Below are 27,203 nucleotides of genomic sequence, written 5' to 3'. Positions count from 1 at the left end.
ACTTAGAAAAGCACAGTTCAAGCCAACATTGCACTGAACCTTTGTCATATCTGCCACAAAGTATTAAGCAGGTATATGTAAGGGTGGCGGTGGAGCTCATGGACAGGAACTCCTCAATCTTCAGAACCCCATCATGACAAAAGAAAGACCACAGTGGTATTGAGGGTTGGGAAAATCCAAGAGGAGGCAATAGACAGGAGAAATAAGAAATGGAAATGAAGTTTCTGATTTTCTGTTGTTGTTCAAGTCCCATAAAACGGGCTGGTTCTCATCGTCTTTTATTTTTTAAGAGCTCTCTCTCTCAGTCTGCTATAGCCTTTCAGTGTTGAGTCTAGAATACAACTGGGCATCTTTGGGCTCAAATAAATAATGCAGAGCACCAGGCGGGGACAACCCATTGCCAACACTTTCCAAACATCTGCTTCAGAACTCCGAGGAAAGGGACAGCCTGTGACTCTAATGGGGTGCCATCCTGCCCTTATCCTCCCCTCCCCTCCCCATCCCCCACAGCAAAACCAGGGCCACTTTCGCAGAGCTGATGCTGGAGGAACTGCCTTACATGTACACAGAGCTCACTGCATGAAATGTGAAGTGAAAGAAAAGGTCAGTAAACCTCTGGTTATATATTTTTTTTCTTAAAAAAAAAAAAAAGACATCTATAAATAGCTGCATTTATTGAAGCTGCTTCCTTATCAGGAAGCATGGAGCTAGGAATTAACGTTTGCCTGCGTCGGAAATTCTTTCAGACAGCAAACCCAAAAAGGAAATTTCCCTTCCAAAGCATCCTGGCTGTTCTGCTGTGGGCTGTTTTTGCTCTTCAAGCTGTTTGAAGCAGCTAACCAGGGCCCTCATACAGCCACGTGTGCTGAGGGGAAAGTAGAAAGCCTTCAAGCATTTGAATGTAAAAAGTGAAGGCACCCAAAAGAAGGCTCAAGGGGGAACGAAGTATAAAATGCCAGTGGCTGGTCGGCTTTGTTAGAAGTCATTACTGCTTTGTAAGATACTGACAGAGAATTAAGTCTCTTCTCCTTGTCCTCATCTCAACTCTGCTGGTGATATCACTGCACGTCACGGGCAGCTGTGAGGAGAGGCCATTTTTGGAACATTGATGTGATAGCAAAGGACAGGGGAGGACTTGATAGGTATCAGAAGAGTGGGGAAGGCTAAAGAAGGAGATGTGCAGATTCAGGCAAGACCGTAAAGAAAGCTCCAGATGGAGGGAGGGAGGTGTGGGTAGGAAAAGGTCCTGGGATGGAGTGCCCTAGAGCAAAACTGAGTCCCCAGAAATCACAGGGGACCGTCTGAAAGTAAAGCTTACTTCTATCGCGATAGGAAAATTAGTCTCAATACGACACAGACAGAACTCTAGGTCCTTTCTTGAATGAAACAGATGGACAAGGACGTGCATGTTTCCCTTGGGTCCTGCATGGGGAGGCCACCTCCTCACGGACTATCCGCCATAGCCGGAAACGGAAATGGAACTCTGGTGAGCTACCTGACCACTGCAGGCTGGGCGCCGTGCCAGGCGTTATACAGAAATGAGCTCTGATACTTCTAAGAAGCCCTCATTAGTAGGCGTCATTAGAAACCTGAGTCTTAGAGAGGTTAAATCATCTCTCTAATAGAAAGAGCCAACCCTGAAATTAAAGTCCATTCACATCTATCCAGACCCGAGTCCTTTCTATGACCATGGTTTGTTATTTGGAGACTTCAAAAAGCAGTGGGCCCCTGTTGCTAGAAGGCCATCACTAGCAAAATGCTGGGGAATTGAACACTGCATTGAGCCCTCTCAGAGCTAGCCCATCAGGGCCTACAGGGCCAGCCCTGGCATTCTGGTTGCAGGGAGAAATTCAACTTTAACCTGAGCTCACGAGAGTGCAGAGGGGGAGGCAGCAGGACTGGTGAACAAAACCAGAATATACTATCCATAGGGACAGGGTGTTATGCTGATGCCTCTACCTCATGCTATTGAGAGGGAGAAGCCAGTCTGCCGGGGATTCAGCACAACTGTGTGATCAGGTGGCATCACTGGAACCACATCTGTCCTGTCCCTGTACCCAGGCTTCAGCAGTCAGCAGTGCCCCTACTTTCAAGTCCACGAAACTCTGTCATTATGTTTTCTCCTAAAAAAGCTGAAAGGTGGTTTCAAGAAGTAGCAGTCACATTCGGCCCTTCACATGCTGTGTGAACCTGGACAATCCAGCGGACCTCTCGGAGCCACGGTCGGCTTGTCAAACCGAATTAACCGCACCTACTTCAAGGACCGCTGCACAATTAAGTGAGACAGTAAGTATGAGCGCGTCTTGTTACGTATAAAAATATAAAATAATAACGATGATCATGTTCAGCTCCCAGTTTTGCCTCTTTTTTTGGGAACAAACATAATGTGAAAGTATATATAATTGTTGCTCCTACCCAATTAGACAAGAGAGGCAGTGCATCCCTTCTCACTATCCTGGTTCTAATATAGCTTTGCCTGTCACTTGGCTGTCTTAAATTCAGTTACTCTGCTGAAAGGCAAAACAGCCGAGTGGGTGAGCAGCGAGGTAACGTTTCCAAAGGAAGGCATTAAATTAAATTATTAAACATACACAAGCCGGAGTAGTAATGTAAGAATTCTGAAAGATTCACAAGGAAAGGAAAGAGAGCCAAGGGACTATTTCTGGTGTTCTGACTCCAGAAAATGCCGAGCAGCTATTATGGCTATTTATTAATCCACAACATCATAAACCCTAACCCTATTAAGTATGATGAATGAGTCCTAGGTTCCGATTTTTAAATATCATTCACAGGGATTGTAAAAGGCCAAATGGACACCGCAAAATGCAAGGTCTGCGGGCAAATGACACAATGTCAACTAAATGTGAGATGATCGTGTTTAAAAGAAATTTAAAACAAAGACATTTAATTATTTAAATTCTGCCCCATCAATCTGAATGATACTTACACTGCTATCGTAAGGCTGGGCCTGCGCATCACCGTCTGAAGCCCAGTGTTTCGTAAGGTAAGTCTCTGCCAATCAGCAAGCTGGCAAGCACCTCATCAGGTGCTTTAATTGCCCCCTTCAGCAGCCTCTCCCCCAAGAGTTCAGAAAAAGGGTGGCCTTTGGGTAGGCAAATCAGAAAACGTCCCTCCCTCATGAGACTACAAGTCTCCTGGTGAGAACTGGGCAAAGGTATCCTTTGCTCCCAGCAACAGCCCCTCTCTGCTTTGAGTCAGGAGTGATCCTTCCGGAGCACCCTTGGGGGTCCTCGGTCTTTCAAATGTTTTCAAGCTACGATGCAAGGCTTATGTTCCTTGAAAGAATGAAACTTTTTGTTCCACTTGTCTGCTGTAATTGTTGTACTTTGGCCCTTCCATCCTCTAGCTTCAAAAAAAATTCAGCACCCTTTATGGAATAAGAGGAAGAAGAAGAAAGAAATGATGCCCTTTCTATCCTCTCAACAAACATACTTGTGTTTGCTCTCCCGATGAGCAGGGGAGTTCTGCTGTTGAAGGGCACTGTCCTGCTCATCTGGGCAGTGAGTCAGAGCAGGATGGCACAGGCCTGCCTTCTTTCCCCGGGCGCTCCTCCTGCCCTCAGCCCAGGCTGCTTTGCCAGTCCTTTTTCAAGTCCTCACTAATCAGCAGGTAACACTTCACTCTGTTTATCACTTTACTTTTATCACTGGCAAATAAAAGCAAAAGGCATCACTCTCTACTTCTCAATAACTTGCTAATTTGTTATGCTGTGTCTTCAGTTTGGGTCTAGCTCTGTTTGCAGAATAAAATGGTGAGAAACTCTCTGTATGAGAATCTTAAATATTAAGATCTCTGCTCCCCTCAACCCCCACCCACAAGAATATATGTTGAATTACGAATGAAAAGAGACAAAGAAAGAATTAAGAGAGAGGATTTATCCGATATCAATGGAAAATAGTGAAAAGAAGTCACTTCGAGACATACCAGTCTGGTGAGTATCTCTTTAAAATAAGCAGCTAAAATGCCTTCAACTTAGCAATACCATAAATGTCCTGCTGCTGTCTTGGCTTTGAGATTCTTCCCCGTACTTTCCATGAGCATTCCATTGGGAATTGTCTGGAATCCCAGATTAATAACCCAATTCCCTGGTTAGAATATTTATTTTCTTTTAGGTTTGGAAACTCAGCTGGGATGCATCTTCAACTGTATGGCACAGCTTCAGTCATCGTATGGGTTATATGCTCCTCTCAAACAGGATGACAAGCAGCAGAATCCTAGAACAGGAGCAGGAGGGCGGAAGCTCAGCCTCATTCGGAAAGCCCCAGCTGAGGGCAAACAGCAAGAGCCTGGGAACCTCCACTTCCAGAGGATTCAATACAGATGTCAGAACGAGTGGTGTCACAACAGGTCTCATGCAGATGACTAAGAAGAAGTGTATCGAGTTAGGCTGCCACAGAGTAGGCATTCAGGCAAAGTCATCACCATAACCTGAACCCATAATCTAACTACTGATGAAATGGCAAGGTTTCCAGGAATATGCTACAGTTCTATATTTTATAGTTGTCTACGTGGGGAATCTATCCATTCTTCGAAGGGTGATATGAAAGCCGTTCAACAGCAGACAGAACAGACAGAACAGCAATTAGAATAGATTCCAACCATAAACCAACACTATGGCCACATCAGTGAACACTGGCTAAGTGTCAATGCTGAATCCATCCATCCATCCATCCATCCATCCATCCATCCATCCATCCAATCAACCAAAAAATATTTACTAAACACATACTTTATGGTGGTATAGTGGATATAAGATCCTAGGCTCTGGAGTCAGCCAGAACTGAGTTTGACTCTTGACTCTCTCTCTACTGGTTCTGTGATTGACCTTGAAAAATTACTTAAATTGTCTAAGCCCTAATGTGTGACATGAAGATAAAAGAAGACCTACCTTATAGGTGTTGTGAGAATGAATTAAAAGAATTCCTGTAAAGGGCTTCACCCAGTATGTGGCACAGGGTAATCCCATGATAAATATTAGCTATTATGGTTGCGTGCTAGACACACAGAAGGAGCTACTAAAATGCTGGTAAGCAGCACAGATGCAGCTCAATAGGCAAACTGTCTACTCAAGAAGAAATTCAAGTGTTACTATGGAAGAAACAATTCAAAGTAAGGAGAAAGATGCCTCCGATGAGAATCATAGTATTTTAAAGTTAGGAAGGCTGTTAAGCATTTTCTTGTCCACACACAGTATTTTATACTAGGAGAACTACGTTAAATTACTCATCTGGTAATCAATGGAGGAAAATGGTGAAAAGAAGCCACTTCGAGGCATACCAGTCTGGTGAGTATCTCCTTAAAATAAGCAGCTAAAAATGCCTTCAACTTAGCAATACCATAATGATCTACTGTGGTAGAACAGCAGAACTACCTAAAAGTTAAGCTCTCCTGACCTCCAGTTTGGTGTGTTTGTTTGCTTGCTTGTTTGTTTCATCATGATAGCATCTCGTGTAAGACAGTTAAGGAGCTTCCATATGTCAAGGCACCCAGAGGTAAACCAGGAGCGAGGGCTCCTGGATGTTGCAAAATATAGGAATAAAAAGTTACGAAAGAAATCTCAGCCTGTTTGTGATGAGTATTTGATATTTTTTTCCTCTGTGCTAGAATTTAAGTTCCACAGAGCAGGGGAGTTTTTTCCGCTTTGTTCATTTCTGCACTCCCAGGACACAGAAGAGTGCTGGGCACAGCAGAAGCAATCAATAACTATTTGTGGGATGAATAAATGAATGAATTAGGCAGCAGAAGCGTTCTGCGTGGGTGGCATGAGCATGTTCCATCCCGAGGCAAACATTTCTGAAGTGAATCGGTCACAAGATGACTTCTGGAGGAAAATTTGCTATCACCTGGCTGCTGTTTCTTTTCCAGTTGTGTCTGCTCCCATGGTGCCATAACATTCCAGTTTCCTAAGGACACTGATGTTCCCAGCCATGACCCCGGCACCTTTACAGTTCCAACCTCCTTAAAAGTGGAGGAAAAGATAGCAGAATAGCTCTGTGTCCTTTACCTCCCTGCCCAAGTGAAGTAGAAATGTCTTGACCACAGTAGGCAGCAACTTTGTAAAAACTGATGGAAGCAGCAAGCTGCAGGAGGGAAAGGGTTCCCATGCCCCAACTCCTTGCAAACATCCCAGCAACCATCTACACTGTGGGGGCAGAAGACATAAGCCAGCAGTGTTCCCCCAGGAACCCCAGTATCACAGTCATCTCATTCCTTGAATTATCAGAGAGAGAAAGGAAGAACTTGTATCCTCTGTCTCCTATTGCCCTCTGCATTCAGAAAGCAGCCTTCTGGGGAGGGTGGAACAGGAGGAAAGGAACCTGGGAGCATCACCATGCCAGAGAGAGATGGTGAGCAAGACTGGGCCACCATTTAAGTCATTGAAAGGGCCAAGGTGGCCCCAAGTGTCCTCTATAACCTAGTCTTGTGCCGTCAAGATAACAATCAAGGCAGAGAAGCTGGCATTTTCTTGGACACTGTAAAGAGGGCGGGAATCAGGTGATTCAGTCTCTCCAGCTGCTCCAGTCCCGTTTTATCACCTGAGCTGGGTGGCAGTAAGAGAAAGGCAGACAAAAAGGACACAGCAGATGTCAACGGCCTTGGAGACCAGTTATCAGCAGCACAGGAGTGTACGTCCCCAACCTCTGCCAAGCTGCAGCTGAGGAATGAGATGGGGACGTGGTGGGCCAAGGGGTAGAGATGATCTGGGAAGGAAAGGTGAAAGCACTATGGACTGCAGCTGCTGAGGCAAAGCAAGCACAAGAGAAGCAAGAGGGAGTGGAGGAGACGTCGAGAGAGGGTGAGAGGGAGGACCTAGGCAGGCCTAGAAAAAGAAGGGAAAAAGTAGCCAGCACAGGCAGGGAGGGGAGGGCGGGCCCTGGAAAGAAAGGAAGAGCACACAGCTTAAAAACAAAGCAGGAGTGAGTCTGACTCACAAACTGAGCAAAATTTAGGACCAAAGAAAATATTAAAGTTGAGTAAGCGTGAATTTGGGAATACAGATAAACTTTGCACACACACAAAAACATCTTGTCTACTAGGAGATTTGGTTGGCTCTGCCATATACTGCCTGTTTCCAGGTTTTTTTGTTTTGTTTTGTTTTGTTTTTTTAACATGTCATAGGGAAGAAATTAACACACTGAGAATAAGGAACAGGAACCTGAAACTTTTCAAAGACAATTGGGGGTAGGGAGGTGTGAAAGATTCCAAAGCAGCATGGCGAAGTCCTGTGAAAACCACCTCAGAGCTTGCCCCTCTCTGGCCTGGAGCCCACTGCCTGCCCCCCACACCCCCTGCCGCTGCCCCACACCATCTATCGTCTGCCCCTCTCGGGTCACGGACACTCACGCAGGTGCGCAGGCAGGCGGATCGAGTCTTCCTCCATCCTGAGCGCTCGAGGCACTGGAACATGAAGTGGCGTTGAGGAAGCGTAACTCGGCACTGGACTCTCTGGAGGTGTATATGAAATTCGTTCCTGCTGTTAAAAATAAGGGCAGGAAGAGGGGAGAGGGGAGAGAGATAATGAAAGCTTGGAATGGAGATGCCAGATCATCTGGGGGGGCGGGGAGCAAAAGGGAGTTGGGGCACTTGCACTACCAGCTTCCCAAGCAATCCGGCCGGTTGTCTCTGTAGAGATGCTGTATACAGTTGTCTTTCAGATGCCTAGCACTGGGGCTATATAACAAAACTCTGCAATCATTGAAAACGGCCATTACGTTGGACTCAGGTCAATAGGTGTACACCCTGTGGTTTGTGCAAGTAAAGAGGGACAAAAGGGAACAGAAAATATGTTCAAGAGAACGGCAACTTTCTAAAAAAGGACTTGCCCAAGTCACTAATGCCATCAATCTACTAATGCCACATTTCCTCTTCTGTAGCAATGTTCCCAGCTTCTAATCAAAGTATGATTCTAGATTCACTTCCACAGAGAGTCAGCCGAACAAGTAAAGTGACAGCTTCGAAGATGAGTTCTAGATTTAGAACTTAAATCCACAAGCAAGATGTTTCTATTGTCCACATCTCACCATACAGCAACCACAACCAAAAATACCCAATGTCTAATTTCTTCCTTCATTGCAAGGAATTATCTGCAATAATAATGAATATCTCCTTGTTCCTTCATTCTCCATCTCAGAATCAATATTTCCTTTCCCTCTGAAGTATTTCATAGTTCATTCAAAGAATTATTTGAATTTAAAAGAAGTACTGTCGGGCCACTTATTGACTGTCAAAGGGTGGGGAGAGCTTCAGTGGATCCTCCATTTAAATTCAAACAAGCAGCATTTGCTAGATCAATTAAAACAAACTAGATGAAGCGGGAAGGACTGCTGTGAGTTTTAAGTTAAAATACAGCAAATAATGGCAAGAAACCAACTATTGGGTTCAGCAGAACAGCAGTGCAATTTGTATCTTAGATCAACATACCAACTAGGTTGACTTGCAGTCCATAGGTAAACATAACTTCAGGAGTGTCTGTAGTTTAACAGGGTAATGTAAAGTGGAACACACAATGTCCAAAAACATGGTGGACAGGAAAGACCAGTAAGACGCCACCAAGAAAATAAAAATCAGGAGCAAAAGAAAATCGTACTTTGAAGTAAAGGGAAGGCGGTGTTTACATTTTGGAAATATAATTCTTTAACATTTTACATCTCATCAAATGTGCAAAGGGAAGCAGGGAAGTCCCCGGCCCCATAACCAAATTAAAGTTTCTCCTCTGCTCATAGCCTGGAAAGTTTGGCAGTTGTGGGAGGAAGTTTTGATTTTAAATGAATGTATACATATTGTTACAATCTCCAAATGAAATTGCTATGCCTTCCCTAAGGCACCCACCAGAAGCAACTAGGGCAGTTGGAGTATTTCTGTTTAATCATACATCCTGAAGTTTCCTGGTGAATTTATTAATGAAGGGCAGGCACATATATCCCAGGTTTCATGTCTGTGTCAATTAAAATGTCCTGTGAAAAGTCACCCAGAGGCAAAACCTTCAACTGCACTTTTCTTGAACTTTACCAAGCATCACACTCATTTTGAGAAACTTTAACTTAAGGATAGGTTATACTTTTTGGTGGTTTGGGATAGTTTAGGATGAACATAGCACACACACACACACACCCACACACACACACACACACACACCCACACACACACACACACACGAAACAGAAAATCTGTTCAGAGGTTTTAAAGGTGAGGTGGACTTTCGAGCACTTTAAAAGTCTGTTTTTCTAATTTAACAAATTCTCCACACTCTTCAACTCTTGTCTGACACCCCCCCCAATCCCTTTATATATCTAGATATCTACCATTAACTTTATTCTCGGAAATAGCTTTCTGTTTTGTTAGGGATTTTGCAGAAGTGAAACTTGGTGAAAACATCAGCAGGCAAAGGGTCTTCAAATGGCCCTGCACTAGTGCAAGGAAAAAACAAGGTATCAGTTTGAAATTCAGTGACTCTTCTTTCCCTTGAAGCAAAGAGAAACAAGACCTCTGGCTAGTTCACCAGCATGGAACCGCCTCATCCCGGCCTCCCCCAGCTCCACCAAGGCAATCTGAAAGAAACCCAGCACTCCAGGCTGACCGCACTTCATTTCTTGGGAACTCCATCTCCAGCCTACTGACAAGAGAGTCTGGTTAGCTATTACCCTGAAAGGGTATATCCTGTGATTTACTAAATCATCATTTGCATCAGACCTTCATTTCACTGTGCTCTCTTTAAAAGCAACCCGCTGGTGTGCTTTCACTTCTACATGGCTCCCTGACCTTACACTGAAACACCACACTTCTGCACCTGCTCTGGGATTTGATGCCATCCCCCACAAACCCAGTCCCAACAATTTTAGATGGAGACAACTGTGCTATTTCATGATGAAAACTTATAAAAGGAAGGCCAGAGATGAAGAAACTGTGGTCCACCGATCTCCTCACATTCCTGATGGTTTCTGCTCAGCTGGAGGACGGTTTTCCACACCATAAGCTCTTTTTCAAAGGTTCAATGAAGAGACACGTCAGCAACAAAAGAGAGGTTACCTTGACCAAGACGGACAAATGCAAAATGTGCTTCTAGGGCCTGAGAGTACTCTTCTGGCAACCATGGTACGCTACGGTAGCTCTGGGCTCAGTGGCTGCAGAGCACTCGGGGACCCCAAAAAGATGCTGTACAGTGTGTGGGCTCCATTCCAAGGAGAACAAAACACAGTCTCGGGAATCCCACACGACAGATACTCCTTTTGTCTCTCTTCTTGTGAATCTCTAGAGTGACTCTCACAGTCCTCGTTTTTTCTTAACTCTACTGCAATAACCACACACTTAACATCTATCTACCCTGGCACATCAGCAGACTATCAGCACTTGGAAAAATTAAGCAAATACCACTATCTCAGATGGAGACATAGAAACAGAGAAGCTTAAGAACCCTAAAATCCAATTTCCCAAATAAAAGGATCCTCTTTACTCTCTTCACTCACCCCCAACAAAGGAGGGGGTGCTGGTGAGAGTCCCAGCTTACAGCTCAGTCACCTCTAAAGCTGATGGAAAACAGAGGTGCTTTCTTTTAACATCACGGGGAGTGGGTGTGTGTGGGGGGGAGGGGGGATAAAGATTTTCCCAAGAGGATTATAACCACTGCTCTAATTAAATTAAAATGCTACCGACAGTGATATTAATGTATTCAAGTGGTGTAGGGGGATAAACTGCTGGCAGAGGTCAATGATGTGACTAAGAATGCCGTGATGTGGTTCCATTATTGTTTAGATGCTGTAAAAAATAAAACCTGCTGCTCTCGAATGTGCAGATACAACCTATCAAACCAACCAGCGGAACAAAAGGAAGCACTGCAATTTCTGAGGCCAACTGTAATACCTACGAGCAGGGTGTCGAGGAGGCAGCAAAAAGCACTGGGAAGAGAAAGTAGGCTGAAAACTGCTACAGGCAAGGGCTGAAATGTAAATTTCACTAACCATTATAGGAAGCTTAAAAAAAAATAGTATGGAGTAGGGTGGTCTCTTGAAAGCTAAGGACCGAAGCCAAAATGAGTTACGTTCCCTTTTCCATTCCTCCCCTAACCATGAAGGGCCAATGAAGGGTACCCATCTAATTTTGCTCATTTTTAAACTGAATGCTTAGGAGCCCGTGACTTCCCTATAAAACAGGCATATACATTTTGTGCTCAGTAGGAGAATGGCATTTCTCCATGTCCACCCACCCCTACCCTCAGGTTGCATATTATAACAGAAGAGTCAAAAATGAATATTATTACCAACAGGTCTTTCCCTCTTTAAAATTATTCAATAGAAAGCTTCCATAAATCACAGGGATCCCCTAGCACATTTACACATTTGTTATTTTACCCTCTGAAAAGGCTGAGGGGCTGGGAAACTTAGAGCCTACTGCTAACTAAATGTTAACAGTCTGGAAACAAAGCATTTTTGAAATTAAGGAAAACAGAAATAAAGTTGCTTGTGCTTGCAAAAAGATGGTTTGCAGGTAATTTCCAAGATTCCTCTGCTGCAGAACTGACATGCCCTTGATATAGAAACTTTTCCTGAAAATTGTCCCAATCCCCATTATAAATGCCAGGACTGCCCCCAGTGATGGCTTCTGAAGCCTACGTTGAAAGTCCCGAGGAGGACAAGTGTCAGGACACAGGATGGTGGCCACTTCCCCACAGCTAGGGTAAAAATGCCGCAGGCAAGCTTTCATCTCGTTGCACTTCAGTGTCCTATCACTGCGAAGAAACCTGCAACCCAGATAAGATGGAAAACAGCAGGCACCAGCGACAGAGTGGTCATGCGAGCAACATTCAATATTTTGAGAGAAGGATCTCTTTTCTACCCTGCAGGTGTTTGGAAAAGCTGCTTGAGACAGGTGATGCTTGTAGGATCATCAACTTCTACAGATTCAATAGAAGAAACCTCTCCTATGGGAAGCCATTTATTGAAATTTACTAAAGTGAAGTCTGAATACACAGTTACGTAAGTACACTCTTCTGGCTGCAAAAATGATTCAAGTGATGGTGACGCTGGCTTTCATTAAGTAAGCTTTTATTAACAAGCTATAGACACATTACCAAAAAATTAAATACGCTAAAATTTGAGCTCTACAGTTTTCTAGCTTTCTGCCACCAGGAAAGCACAAACAGACATACACAAGAACCTAAAGTAATACACTCTTGAAAGTCAACTTTTTTTTACTTGAAAAAAATATTGAATATTTTGTCCACTCCAAAATTCAGTGAGATAAGCGTAAAGAATTTGAGAGAAGATGCAAACGCCAGTCTTCTTTTCTAAATATACATTGTACACACAGCCACAGACAGTAACATTTTTGGAATCTCCCCAGAAAGAAACAGCATACCCTAGCATCTGGGCTAGAAAGAACACCACAGAGATTCAAATACAAATTTTGAAGTAACAAAATCCAAATCCATCAAATCACAGAAGTGAAGTTCATGATTTCTTTTCATCCAGAGAGGTACCAGATGTCTAAACCGGGGGCCCAAGTTGGCTTTCTTCTTGGTGTCCAGTGTCCCCCCCCGGCCCTGAAAGCAACATCCCTCTAGATGCTGAGTCATTAGATTTTTACAAGCCAAATGATGTTTGGCTCTCAACATTCATCTTGCAGAATACATATCAGTACTTCCAAGGGAAAAAAAATGGGTATACCCTGTAAAAATTAGGATGGGTGGGAACTATATTCCTGGCGTCTGGAGTCTCCTACCGAGGTTACCCAGATGGCCCACTCAGCCCTCAGGGAGAGGGTGCACCGGACAAACCAAACTCAATGTTGATGTGGGGATATTCCAAGGGGCCCGCTTCACCAGTCTAAAGGAGTGCCCTTTCTCTAGTTTATGTAGGTGGTTCAGGACATGAGATACTCGAATTCTTGTTTAGAACTGAAACTGTCCATTTCTTCTGCCTTTCTGGATGGTTACATCCTAAAATCAGAAGGCCATATATGGCTTCTGTCAAATGAATACAATTAAGTCAAAGCATCTTAAGTCTTCCTCTTACCCAGACCTGTATTATCTTTGCAGAGTAAGATTAAAAAAAAAAAAATTAACAGTAAGCCCTGCAATCAAACATTGCTGTAAAAGGTCACTGAGATTTTTTTTTTCCTCCCTATGATTAAGAAATATTTCAGCATTCATCAAGTGTCAACTGTGAGGCTAGGCCTGTATCAGGCATTACAAATTATACAATCATAAGTCCTAGAATTTCCAGGGTGGCCCCAATATTTAAAGTTCTGTGTCATTTTACCCATCAATACATATTGGTAGTTATATATAAATACTTACACCTCTCAGAACACATGGTACAATTTCAACTGGAAAATACAGTCACTACCACAATCAGGAAAGAGAGCTAGCATTAAGGAAGCACATGATATGTGTTCCTATGAGGCCTTTATTTTATTTCAGCCTCACAATGACCCTGCAAGGAAGGCATCCTTATCTCCATTCCACAATGAGGAAGCTGACTTGAAAACCGCAGTTCAAGTCACTAGCTCGGGAGATGGTGTGGCTGGTATTTGGGTGCAGACTGGTCTAACTTCTCTGAACTGCTTTGTAATGCCAACCAGTCAACGATGACTTTACAATGGGGAACTCCAAGAGGTAAGTTTAAACCTGTGAGAACCACAGCAAGTCTTGGAATATTTCATGGCTTTGCATCCTCACTCCTCACAGATTTCCAGTGAGATTCTTAAGGGTGACTCAACAGAGATGCCAAAGCCAAGGCACCCACCTTCTTATGCATGGTGCTTATCCTATGGGCAGCAGAGACTGAGGGGTAAACGCATTCAACTGAAGGAAGTGGACTCTATCTGATGTATGAGAAAGGTTCTCGTGACATGACCTCTGAGCAGGAGTAGCCATCTGAATTCATCCAGAGATCTGTATGAACCATGGGACACCATCAGTAGGACCAAGAGGGCATTTCCAGGTTGCTTATGCAAATGATAACTTGGCCTGGACTAGAAATCTCGTTGGGTATTTTTTGAGTAAAAACATATTACTTTCTACCCCTAACATTGTCTTTACCAACAACAAAAGACATTTCCCTTATTCTTACCCACTTATCCAAGAACAGCAAATCTAAAAGTACAGGTGAGATAAATAGAAACAGTAAGGAGGAAAGAAGCCTGCCAACATCTATTTGGTGCCTATAGTGGGCAGATCTCTATACCAAGAAGGAGCTAAGTCTGCCCCCAGAAATCACAGTGGCTGCAGTCCAAGCAAGACCTCTCCAATGGCCCCAAGATGCACAGTCCCAAGCGGGAAATGAATGAAAGCATTAAGGATACATGTGGCCTGTAGGGGAAAAAAGATGTAAAATATCCTCGGAGATGTCTTTAAATATAAGAAGGACAAGTCTAAGAGAAACTCAAGGCTTGCTTGTATTAGCAGAGGGCAGAGCCAGCAAGATACCCATGCAGCTGAAGGCTCCAGATATGTGGGCGATTTACTGTTCTCCTAAAGCTGACTTAACGCTGACGATGAAAAGTTACTCTAAAACAGGCTGTTTGCACTGGGAAGGGGATGAAGTAGGAGAACTTAAATGTTTCTTGTAACTGCAAGATGTGGGCTGGGGGCAGTGGCTCACACCTGTAATCCCAGCACTTTGGGAGGCCGAGGCAGGTGGATCACAAGGTCAGAAGTTCGAGACCAGCCTGGCCAACATAGTGAAACCCCACCTCTACTAAAAATACAAAAAATTAGTGGGGTGTGGTGGTGTGCACCTGTAATCCCAGCTACTCGGGAGGCTGAGGCAGGAGAATTGTGTGAGCCCGGGAGGTGCAGGTTGCAGTGAGCCAAGATCACACTACTGCATTCCAGCCTGGGCAACAGTGTAAGACTCCATCGCAAAAAACAAAAACAACAACAACAACAAAAATAGCTGCAAGATGCTGGTTCTACACAATCTTATATTCCCTGGTAAGTCAGAGCTTATAAATTACAGTGTGGGTAAAACAGCTCCAAATAAAACATGACACCATAGTCCCCTTCTTTATCAATTGGTCCCCTATCCCCCGTCACAGGATCCTAGGGTTCTACTGAATATAATTTGAAAAAGCACTAAGTTTTAGAACTAGGAGCAATTTCTTTAAAGACAAACACCAAATCAAAAACCTCAAATCGATTTATTGTTCAAATTTTAAAACATTTTAATTAAGATACTTTCCACTCTTGAGATGTCATGAAATTCTTTTTTTTTTCTTCCTGAATTTCCTTAGATACTTCTGACATGGACAGTAAGCAGAATCTAATGCTGTGATTCCTTGTAATGTCAGGCTGTGGTTACCAGGGAAGTCAATGAAGGTGGCCCAGCTCACGTGGCTGGAACCCAGTGTGGATGCACACGCAGGCAAGGTTACCAGCGTTGAAGCTGCATGGGAAATTTTAAATCACACCATTCTACAGCCCCAGACTATACCTCTCATCCCTGCCATGATACAGATGACTGCCTTCGCTCAAAGCAGAGATGAGATGAGCTCAGCAACACACATCACCACTCCTGGAAACACCATAAAGGTCCACGTCCTACTGATAGCAGGTCAGCAGCTCACTTCGGCAAAAGAAAGGCGGCGTGACTTTATTTATACAGTGCCATCAGGTGTCACCTCTGGGGAAGAAATAAAGTCTTGCTGTTGAATTTGTCCAGCAATGCCTTTAGGCTTGTGATCCACCTTTTGAAAGAGGGGCACTAAATCCTTTCTTCCTAGTTTTCACAGCAGAAGAAACAGGTACTTAAACTAATGGCAGCCTGTATCCTGGGCACAACAAAGTGGCCAAGTTCGGCTCTTTATTAGCTGCTTTCTCCTCCATTAATGCTATTCCCTTTAATGGTCTCGCTATTATAATTAGCCAATCTGCGTTGTCCCTGCCTGGGGCTAGCAAGTAATGAACTGAGAGGGTTGCTATTTAGTTGTATCAAGGGCACCATTAGACAGCGCTTCTCAATCTCCCCCCAAATGAGAGATACCTTCCAGGCATGTACTATTGCCACGTGACTGCTCCTGTACATCTCTCACAGTGGCCCTGGGGTGGGAGCTCCCCCAGCGACTTCCCAAGACTTAAAACCTGAGCAGAAGGAAAGGATGAAAGCCAGGCTCCTGCAGACGGCGGCAGCCCAAAGGGCTTGGAACCTGAGCATTAACTATTAACTCCTCCCTCCCTTCACCTGCGTTCTTTGCCTCTTCCTAAACCCTCCACCTCCGCCTCAAGTGGCTTTTTTCTTCCTGCCACAGCATCACTCAGGGCTTTGCTCTTTCTCGTGTCGTGTAACCGCTATATCCTAGAAGTCTTGTAAAAGGAAGAGACAGAAAAGCGACGGCTCTGACCCACAACCCCCGGCGAGCTGCAACTCAGACCTCCATTAAAACTAAAAAGATGTTTTGCCCTGTGATTTATCTTTTCGAAATGTCCACAGCTGAAATGGACCACACACGCCTAATAAGAAACTTTAGGTTTTAAAGATCTGACAGGAGAGCCACGGGAGATTTACGTTCTCATTCAAATGAGAGGAGTGTGGAGAACCGCTGAATGATGCTCCGTACTTGATACTAGCCTGCCACGGGCCCAGTCTCCAGGCAGCCCCAGCAAAGCTGTTTGTATGATGACCTGCCAGGCCCTAAGGGGACACCCCAACTCTCACCCACCTCTGTTATGGAGAAGGCTGGGTTACAACCAGGACCACAGTCAAACCGAAGACATTCCCTCGCGTTACATAGATCACATAATTCCTGGGTCACTTTCAGGCTCCGAAATAAATAGAAATAGGAAAAGCCTCATGAATTCTACCTAAGTAACAAGCACAAATGACTCTGGAAAAGATTTATATGTCTGGAAAATGTTTACTATCAAAATAATTTTCAGCAAAACCAAACAATACTGTACTTAAAAAGCAACGTAAAAGAAATGAGTCAGTGTCTCCTCAGTGTTGCTGTGTGGGAGATTGGGATAACAATATCCCGCCTTTGCCATCACCCAACATTTTGTTTTTCCCATTTATTTATTTTATTGCATTTTAGGTTTTGGGAGCCGTCACCCGATATTATTTCAAAGATAAAAGAGGTCCAGTGCAGTGGCTCACACCTGTAATCCCAACACCCGGGGAGGCCAGGGCAGGAGGATCCCTCAAGCTCAGTAGGTCGAGACCAGCCCGGGCAACATGGCAAAACCCCACCTCTACAAATAATATGAAAAATTAGCCAGGCATGGTGGCAAGTACCTGTGGTCCCAGCTACTCGGGAGGCTGGGGGGGAAGGATCACTTGAGCTTAGGAGGTTGAGGCTGCAGTGAGCTGTGATTGTGCTACTACACTCCAGCCTGGGTGACAGAGCAAGAGGCTTTCTCCAAAAAGAAAAAAGAAAAATCAGATGAAGCTTATAAAATATTTTGATCTTCTTACAACAAAGGTTCTCTACTAATGCAAGGCATTATTATGATGAAGAATTTGAGAAATTCCAAATTAAACATTACTTTTTATGTAAGCTTTAAGAATTAAACTTGTCTTGCTGGGCGTGGTGGCTCAAGCCCGTAATCCCAGAACTTTGGGAGGCCGAGGTAGGCGTATCACCTGAGATCAGGAGTTCAAGACCAGCTTGGCCAATATGGCAAAACCTCATCTCTAACAAAAAACAAAAATTAGCCAGGCATGGTGGTGGGTGCCTGCAATCCCAGCTACTCGGGAGGCTGAGGCAGGAGAATCACTTGAGCCCGGGAGGTGAAGGTTGCAGTGAGCTGAGATTGAGATTGCACCTGGGTAACAAGAGTGAAACCTTCGTCTCACAAAAAAAAAAAAAAAAAAAAGAAAGAAAGAAACTTGTCTTTATGTTGTAAAATGGGAAACTAACTTAATTCAAAATAAGACTGAAGATTGATAGTGACTGAGGAAGGAGGCAGAATTCATTTATCCTCCTTTTATAACTCAAAAAGTAACATACAGTCTTATATGCCGATCGGGAGTGTTACACACCTGTGTTTCCTTAAAAAAAAAAAAAACTTTTCCAGAAGTCATAATCACCTTGACAAGTAATTTCTACCTATACTTGTCAAACATGAAAGAAATTTCCTGATTCTTAGGAATAGGGACTCAGAAAAGGCATCATTTCCTTCACTGTGGTCATGGGTAGAAAGTCCCGGGAGTTTTATTTCTGACAACTAATTACTAAAGCAAGTTCTGCCAACAAGGTGACTATTACCCTGCAAATGCCATCGGCATTCATACCATTCTAAAAAGTAAATGAATGAGAATGGCATATAGAAGTGTGTGTGCATGACGACAAGTGATTAACAGAATATTAAGCAGCTTGAAATAAGAAGGAAACTCTTATAGCTCTGTAGTTACGACTAATTAATAGTTTACATAAGATCCTGTGCCTTCATTAAAACTATTTGTGTGCAACAGTACATAGAAAATACGCACTTAGGATCCGCTAACAATTTAGGAAACACATTTTAAATCGGGCATTCTGACTGTTATCTGTGTATTAGAATCACCTGGAGAAACTTTAAAAACCAATCCTAATATCCAAGTAAATCTGCAGGGATGGGAGCCAGGCATTAACGCCGTTAAAGCTCCCAGGTGACTCCAATATGCAGACTTAAAGTTGCAAATCACTATCTTAAATCAAGACATAAATAAGCAGGATAAATCAAGACATATGTTAAATGATTCTCTTTCACAATAGGTTTTAGAAATCACATTAATCAATTTGCTAATTGTCCTTCCCTCCTGAGTAAATCGTCACTGTCTTACCTCTAACTATAAAATAGAGATTATCTGTGTAATACAGAAAGTCTGTACCATGACTACCTGACCTACATATGAACAACTGCTCCAGGCAGTGCCTGAGCCACGGCTGCTATTTTCTCCTATTACCTCTGCAGCTCCCACCATGTCCACTCCAAGGAAGACTTCTCAGCTTCACTTTCTGGAGCTCCACATGGAGCGGTGTCCTGAGCACTGGCTGTACTTGTGTGGCAGGAGCAAGACAAGGTTAATAAAAATGAAGGAAGAGGAAATGAACACCCACTCCACTTTTGGCCTGCACTCCCTTCCCTCTCTTGCATCCAAAAGGGTGTGTCTGTCTGTCTTCACATGATCAGGGTCCAGAACTCTTTCTCATGCTGGATAATGGAGAGGCTGGAGATTGGGGAACCACTGTTCCCTGGGTGTGGGGAATGATTCCACATGATGGCTGTCAGGGTTGCTACAGAGATGAACCTGTGCCATTTTAAAGTGGCCAGTGGGACACACCTCTTTTCCTTAAAGTAACCTTGCTGCTTACTGTGGTTCAGTCTTTATTTTTGCACACCGAACTATCAACTGATTATAATCTGAAGAAATGCCTTGAACTCCCAGCAGCTAACTTGTTAATAAAATCTTAGAACACTAAACTACTAGAAACCTTGAGTCTACCTAGGCTTTACCAAGATAAAAACCCTTCAATTACATGATGCTGTATCCTCCTAATACCCCCAGGAGTCATGTCACCAGAACTAGCACAAAACCTACCTGACAGGTGTGGAAACTGAGGCTGAAGGGCTAACAAGGTCCCTAAATGAACCACGAAACTGCTCTGGATGGCTACCCGGGCAGCGCCTCACAGGGATGAGTGGGGCCCACGTGCTATCCCCATCCTTACAGAAACATCATATACTCCGGAGGGACGATAATGGAAGTTGACCCATGTTCCTCTTCCTTCTTTTCTCCAACAGCAGCAGTCATCAGAGACCCCCATACTGGAGGCCACTTACAGAGGACACAAGGGATGAAGGTGTTTTCCTGCCCTCTGGCCTCGGAGACCATGAGTCCCTTAGCACTTAGCAGAAAGAAGACAGTGGAGTTTAGGCTCCATCAAATTAAGTCTTCTTTCTCTAGAGTAGACCCTCTGCCTACAGCATTTTAAAAACTATAAATGGCCATCACGATAAAGTCTATGTACAAAGTGGTTCTGAAGGATAAAAGTAGCTTACTCAAGAACCTAACATATTTATTTACTCCTTCCTTAATAAAAAAAAAAGTCTTAAAGCCACTGGAAATTTAAGTTCTTTCTGTAAAACAAAATACTCGACAGTTTCTAAGCATCTTGATATTATGAGTACTCTATCTCTCTACCCTTTAGGTAAAATGCAATTCTAAAATAGTGATAGGATTCCAGAACAGGGGCATGAATATGGTTTTAATATCTGAAATTCACTGGGTTGTTCAAACTACTAGAGTGGGTAGTAATTCTCTTTGTATCTTTAGAAAGCAACTTGCAAACCAAGCTGTGAAAGCATGCTACAGCATCAAGCCTTACCAGGGGCTTCAACGACGGTTCCAACATGTAGCTGCCAACAACTGAAATCTATAAATAGGAAAATCTGGAAAGTTTAACAAAGTTGAAGAAGCGACTCTGAAAATCACTTGGAACTTATAGGGTTGAAACGGGAGCTAGACAAGCACTAATATTTCCTTTCACGCAATCGAATTCTCCTTTGGTCGTATTACTTTATATTCCTTGCCACAAGGACATGAAATCTACACTCACAATCATCAAGAGTTCTGCCTAAAGGTACAAGGACCCAATGGGCACAAATGACAACGCACAAATGTAGTTTTTTGTTCCCATGAGAATCAGTGGTTTCTGAGTATGTGAAAATGCACTTAAAAATCACTCTGATTAACACAGGCAAAGCTATCCTCTCATTTAACTTACGCTTATTAAAACCAATTTCCAGCCCTCAATTATCATAAACCCGTTTGTATCAAGCAACATGTTAACATAACGGGAAAACTTATGACTGCAACTTCTGAAGTCCAGCAACTTTCCCTAGAAACGCCAATAATGCTTCCAATGGATTCCATAAAGCATTGTTTAGACACACACTGTCCCACAGAAATATAAAGGCAGCCCATGTGTAATTTAACATTTTCTGGTAGCTACATGAAAAATAGGAGGCGGATAAAATGAATCTAAATAACACATGACACCTAACTCAATGTGGCCAAAATAGTTTTTCAACATATAATCAATGTACATAATTAATGAGATGTTTTATGATTTTTTTTTCATACTAAGTCTTTGAAATCTGGTGTCTAGTTTACATTAGAGTTCATTTCAAATCCAACACAAAATTTTTGCTGGAAATACTTGATCTATATTTAGAGTTCATAAAATTCACAGCTGAAAAGGTAAATTCACATATCCAAGCTATTCCAAATACATCTAAATAGGTTTTTAACAACTGAATTGTGTTTTTTAATTAAAATTGAATAAATTAAGAATTCCATCTCTCTGCTGCACTCACCATCCCCAGTGCTGGTGGCAAGCATGTACACTGCTCTGGATGGACAACCGCGCAGTGGCTTACAGGGGTGGGTGGGGCCATGCCCTATCCCCATCGTTTCAGAAACATCATAAACTCCAAAGAGATGACGACGGAGCGGACCCATGTTCCTCTTCCTTTTTTTCTCCAACAGTGACAGTCATCAGAGACCCCCATATTGGAGGCCACTTAACAGAGAAGGACACAGGGAATGAAGGTGTTTTCCTGCCCTCTGGCCTCAGAGACCATGAGCCCATTAGCACTCATCAGAAAGATGACAGTGGAGTTTAGGCTCCATCAAATTAAGTCTCCTGTCTCCTCTCTCTCTCTCTTTCTCTCTCTCTCTCTCTCTCTAATTACCTAACAAATTTCCCTAGAAGCTGAAAAACAAGTTGGTTCAGGACGCCACTTTGCAAAGTTTCAGCTCTCCTCCCCAACACAAATCATCACTACGCATTGCAACCTCTCCTTATCTGGGTCACTCCTGAACTTGGCCACAAGACTTTTTGGGAGACACCTAAAAAACACAGCCCAGCCAGAATTCTTAGAGCTTGGGGAACTCTGTTGGATACGACCTGTTTCTACCATCTTGAGTTTGAGCCTTCAAACAGGTTTAAACTTCTCCAATGGATTATTTGCACCCCTCAGAAGAAAGATAAGTCTCTAACTAGGAGAAAACAGAATTAAAATGGAAGTTCTATACAAAGTAAAAATACATGACTCGAAGTTCCTTGAGAGCATGTCTGTGCTTGGAGTGTTGTCACTTGCTGGCCTGACTCCCAGGCTGCAGGTAAAGCAGTTGTGGCAAAGTGGCACAGGAGAGAGATGCAGCGGCTCACGCTTGTATTCCCAGCACTCAGAGAGGCAGAGGCAGGAGGATCGCTTGAGCCCAGGAGTTTGAGATGAGTCTGGGCAACATGGCAAAACTGTCTCCGTGAAAAAAATTTAAAAATTAGTCGGGCATGGTGGTGCATCCCAGCCACTTGGGAGGCTGAGATGGAAGGATCACTTGAGCTCAGGAAGTCAAGGCTGGTGAGTCGTGACTGTGCCACTGCACTCCAGCCTGGGTGACTGAGCAGCAAGACCCTGCCTCAAAAAGCAAACAAACAAACAAAAACCAGAGAGAGACAGAAAGAAAGAGGAAGGAAGAAAGGAGGGAGGGAGGGAGGGAGGGAGGGGAAGAAAGAGAGAGAGAGAGAAAGAAAAGAAAAAGAAAGGAAGAAAAGCAAGCAAAGCAGCCCAGGCTTTCTATGCTGTGACTGATGTGGCACCTGAGGAACCCTTCGTAAAAGGAAGAATGCCACATAAGATACACCCGTGACACCACCATATAAACAACCTCTTACCAAGACTAACCTTACAGTTTAATGCAACTTGCATTCATTCATTCTCTCTCCAATTCTAGCCATCCATCATTATTGGCTTTCCTCCCCTTCCTTGCAAGGCTAAAAAGTAACAAAAGTCTAAGCCTGAAAAAACACACTCATTTGCTTCCTCCACACTTACTCTTCCCCTGAAAACTACAAAAAAAAAGGGGGGCACGAGCAGATCTGAGTCTCGGTCTCCTTGGCTACGAGATGGAGACAACTACGTTGATTGACCAATGAGTTCCTGAGAAAACCACGAGTTAAAATACACGAAAAAGGCCAGGCAAACCATGATGGATTATTCTCATGCAATGGCTTCCATTTCCTTCTGACCTAGGTTCAAAGACCAATGCTGCCTCCCTCATCCACTCCTTTCATCAAATGCTTAGAAAATTAATATGCATTGTCTCACCGTAGACAACTTTTTACATACATTACATCATCGGGAGATGGAAGAACAAGTAGTTATTTTCCTCAGTTCAGACTACAAAAATAAATCAATCTAATTTTCAGAGGTTTGCCTCTAATATGTGTCATCTAGATGACAGGGCAGATACTGATAGAATAAAAATCTCCATATGACCCTGAATTATCCTACAACCTCAATAAAAATCCCACTTGCTTCAAAACACTGTTAATAAACACTTTCTAGTTGAATAAACATGTTGAGAACCCCTCTTAAAGAGTTGAGTGCAGGGTTTAAACTCAGTGCTTTACACAGGTCCCTCTCCATCCACGGACTCAGCGGCAGGTGCCGCATTCTGGGCTCTCCCTCCTACCTGTTGTAGAGTTCCGGGCCAAGTCACCCCAACCCATGCTGGCCTAACCTCCTTAGCAAACCCTGCCCTTGATTCTGGATCTAGGTCTTATTCTTCACAGCCCCTTGTTTCTGAGTTGATGGGTCACTGGAGCTTGGAATTTTGATTTCCACGGTTGCGGGCCTTCTGCACCTTCATACACCTCTCAGACCCCTAAACCACACAGGAGCCCCAGGCCCTCCCACACACCCACGAGGGAAGGTTATCATGAAAACTCTGCAGGCACAGGGACCTTGTCCGCCTTGTTCACTGCCATGTCCTTTACACCTAGAACAGGGCTTGCACTGGCCACTTGTGAAGAATTTACCAAATGAATGAATGAACGAATGAATGAATGAATGAGACTCGTTAAACAATCTCAAAGCATGTCTAGTGCCAATGCAAATTCATCTTTTGTCCTGCCTAGTGCCAACACAGATTCATCTTTTTTTCCACCTAGGGCCATCTACTGACTTACTGATGAAGTTTTAAGTCTAACTGTCTACATAAAAATCTTGCTTCAAGCTGCCAGCACTGCCCCATCTCTTCTCCAGGAGATGCGCTCACCGCCCTATCACCCAGTTCTGTGACGTGTGTTTAAGCCTTATTCCAGTATGTTCCAAGTTCCTGGAACACCTTGCCTACTATGATCCCATCCCATCAAGTCTGTTCCCTCTCGAAATAGATACTTTACAATGTATTTATACTTATTCCCAAAGTAGCACCATTCCTCAAAAATACTTTAGAAACACCTCTTTCAGAACTTTCAGAACCAGTTATAGATAACAGTATATTGCCATTTCTTGTGCCTGATCAAAAACATTATCAAGTGTAGCTTGTCAGACTTGGCGCCAAATGTCACCTATCTCTAAAATTTAAATCTCATCTCAAGAATCAAAGTTGTTCACTGCTCTAATTATCTATGTAATATTCCTCTCCCGGCTAGACTAAAAAAGGGCACACAGACTACGTTTCTGTGTGTTTTTTAAGACTGCCCTGCTTCAAGGACAGTGCCTGATGCACTGTAGATACTCAGTAATTGTCTGGTGAATGAATGAATGAATGACCTTTGTAAAAGATTTTTCTTTCTTTCAGCAAATATGTGCCTGGCATTACTAAAAGCTGAGAATATGGAAATGAGTGAGAAAAGAAAACCTCCATCTTCTTTAAGGAGCTTATAGTCTCGAGGGGAAAAAAACTTCCTTAAGGGAAAAGGAAAAGAAACAATCATTTATTGGCAACTCGTATGTGACAGGCACATACATTGTTTCATTACACTTCCCAGCAATGAAAATAAGGGTGACATTTAAATTCTCATTTTCAAGACTAAAAACTTGGGATTCAGCAATATTATGTAACATACATAATGTTAATAAGTGACAAGCCAGGCCTGGAACCCAGAGCCTACTGATAGCAAAGTATAGATCTTTTCTTCAATTCAATTCAATTAAGTGGTTTGTTTATTAGGGTGACAACTTTTCAAACTCTAAAAGAGACAACACTTACGTGGGTGTCTGCTTTTCAGCCTCACCTTGTACTATTCAAGAAATCACCCTAGGTGCCACACACTGATCTCACCAGTGATCTCGCCAAAGACCAACTCCCATAACCAGAACTCCCAGACATCAAGAAGCCAAAGGTTTATACAACTGGGGGTCTGTGACCCTGTTCTATCCTTAGAGGTGCTTTCAGCAGAGGTACCTCTGCTGAAATGTGAATGTTGGTGGATCTACAGACCAGTATAGTGGGGTAGGTGGGTTAAGTAGCAGGTAAACCCTGGTACACATGGCAGTGAAGGAAATAGGAGGTTTGGAAGCAGGACCTAGTGTGAGTAAAAAAGGCCATCTTGCTACCTTTGGGACACATGTCACGAATTACCAAGACATTTTGCCCATTCTTAGTAAGCAGAAGATAAAGAACAGAGCCTTTCAAGTTTCACTTCCATGACATTTTAAAGAGACAAAAGGTTTCATATTACCCTCACAAAAGACCATTAGGGGCCATGTTTCCCTTTTCCTTGGATGTCTTCATTCAGTTCTAAAGATATTTTTGAGCAGGGTAGCATAGTGGTTAAGGGCTACGGCTTAGAAGCATCCAGGCTTATTTTGCATCTTGGCTCTGGCACTTACTGTGTGACTTTGTAGAAGTTACTTAAATTCCCCAAACCTCAGTTTCTTCATCTATAAAATGGAGTAATGGCAACAGCAGCCCTACTGCATAAGATTCTGAGGATTAAGGGAGATCATGCCCTATGATTTAGCACGGTGCACGGTGCCTGGAGCATAGAAAGCTTCATAAACACCAATGACCAAAGTACCTGTGTCAGCAGTGTGGTAAATCTTAAGGACATAGCTACGTACAGACAAACAGATCTTAAGGACATACCTATGTACAGACATACAGATGTGGCCACTTCTTCTATTTTTTTTTTTTTTTTTTTTTTTTGCTTATCTCAGTCCACCAGGTAGCTGAGACCACAGGTGATCACCACCACATACAGCTAATTTTTGTATTTTTGTAAGGATGGGGTTTCACCATGTTACCCAGGCTGGTCTCAAACTCCTGAGCTCAACCAATCCACCCATCTTGGCCTCCCAAAGTGCTGGGATTACAGGCGTGAGCCACTGCGTCCAGCCCAGAAGTGGTCATTTCTGAGGCGGCTCAGCAGCTCCACCTGTGCTAGGCTCAAGCTATCACATAATTACATATATGATAAAAGATACAACGCGCATGTACAACTATTATCTACTGCACAGTTTATATGACTTTCAAGCACCTCTACAACCTGTCTGTTTTTTAAGCAGGGAGAAAACAGAATGAACATGGGAAAACGGAAATCCAAAGATCCGATTCCTATAAAGATGCTGCTCTAGAGGCAGCCACTGCCAGGTCTGTGTCTCCTGGCACAGTCAGGTGACCCATCTATCTAGATTAAATAAACACTCCAGGAGAAATAACTCAAGGTAATTTCTGTGACACGACGGCCCATGCTTTCGCAATGGAAAAATACGTATTTGCCTCTTTTGATTAACATGTTAGCCACTACAACTAAATCATCGAGCGGTCTGCTGAGCAGAGGTTTTCCTGCTGGTTTTACAAAATCAGTACAGAGGGCCATCTGTCAGCATCAGTTTCACCTGGGTTTACAAGTCAGCTCTCCAGTATCGTTCAACAGGGTCTGTGGGTGTGTGTATTGGTAGCTGTACGGAAACTGAATTGCTCTAATACTGAACACAATTCATTCCCTGCATTGAGGTTACTGGATCTTCGCTAAAGATCCTTTTTCCCACTTATTTCCATAAATATTCAGGGGAAGCGTGGCCTAGTATGAGTCGTCAGAATGAGAGCCGGCTGTGATTACTCATCAGCACCCACTCGCTGTGCACTCACTCTCCTTTACCTGCAACCACGTGTTCTGTAACCTCTGGAATTAAACAGAGGAGAAAGGATGAAAACAAGATGATACGTCAGAAAACATGGTGCAGGGGCTTGAAGGGCTAAGGAAAAATGAAGCGGTTAATATTTATATGCTGAGTACCTTCCATGTGCCAGACACTTCATATACTATATGTTTCTATTTCATCAATGCAGAAACAGTCCAGGAGAGGTTAAAGAACGTGCTTCCCAGTGTCACACAGTGGTGCTAGAATTTGAAGCAAAGTACGTCAGAGGCTAAAGTCATGATCTTTCTACGCTTTCACCCCAAAA

The 27,203-nt window shown here is 43.3% G+C and overlaps 1 protein-coding gene across 5 annotated transcripts in view; it reads right to left on the bottom strand.

Moving 5' to 3' along the window:
- Positions 1-27,203, bottom strand: part of ETV6 (ETS variant transcription factor 6) — a 253,755-nt gene that overhangs the window by 138,772 nt on the left and 87,780 nt on the right. For 3 of the 5 annotated variants that reach the window (XM_032253655.1, XM_032253658.1, XM_032253657.1), the window contains one exon: positions 7,366-7,495. The exons of 1 other annotated variant lie outside the window; for it this stretch is intronic. In XM_032253655.1, the coding sequence (XP_032109546.1) occupies positions 7,366-7,495 (130 nt within the window). The remainder of the gene's footprint in view (positions 1-7,365; positions 7,496-27,203) is intronic. One more of the 5 variants, XM_032253656.1, reaches the window with a different exon arrangement.

This window comes from Sapajus apella, unplaced genomic scaffold (genome assembly GCF_009761245.1).
Source record: "Sapajus apella isolate SASKATOON/1434 unplaced genomic scaffold, GSC_monkey_1.0 scaffold84, whole genome shotgun sequence".
Classification (NCBI taxonomy): domain Eukaryota; kingdom Metazoa; phylum Chordata; class Mammalia; order Primates; family Cebidae; genus Sapajus; species Sapajus apella.
Note: the sequence above shows the minus strand (reverse complement) of the source record. Positions and strands in the feature narration are given on the sequence as shown.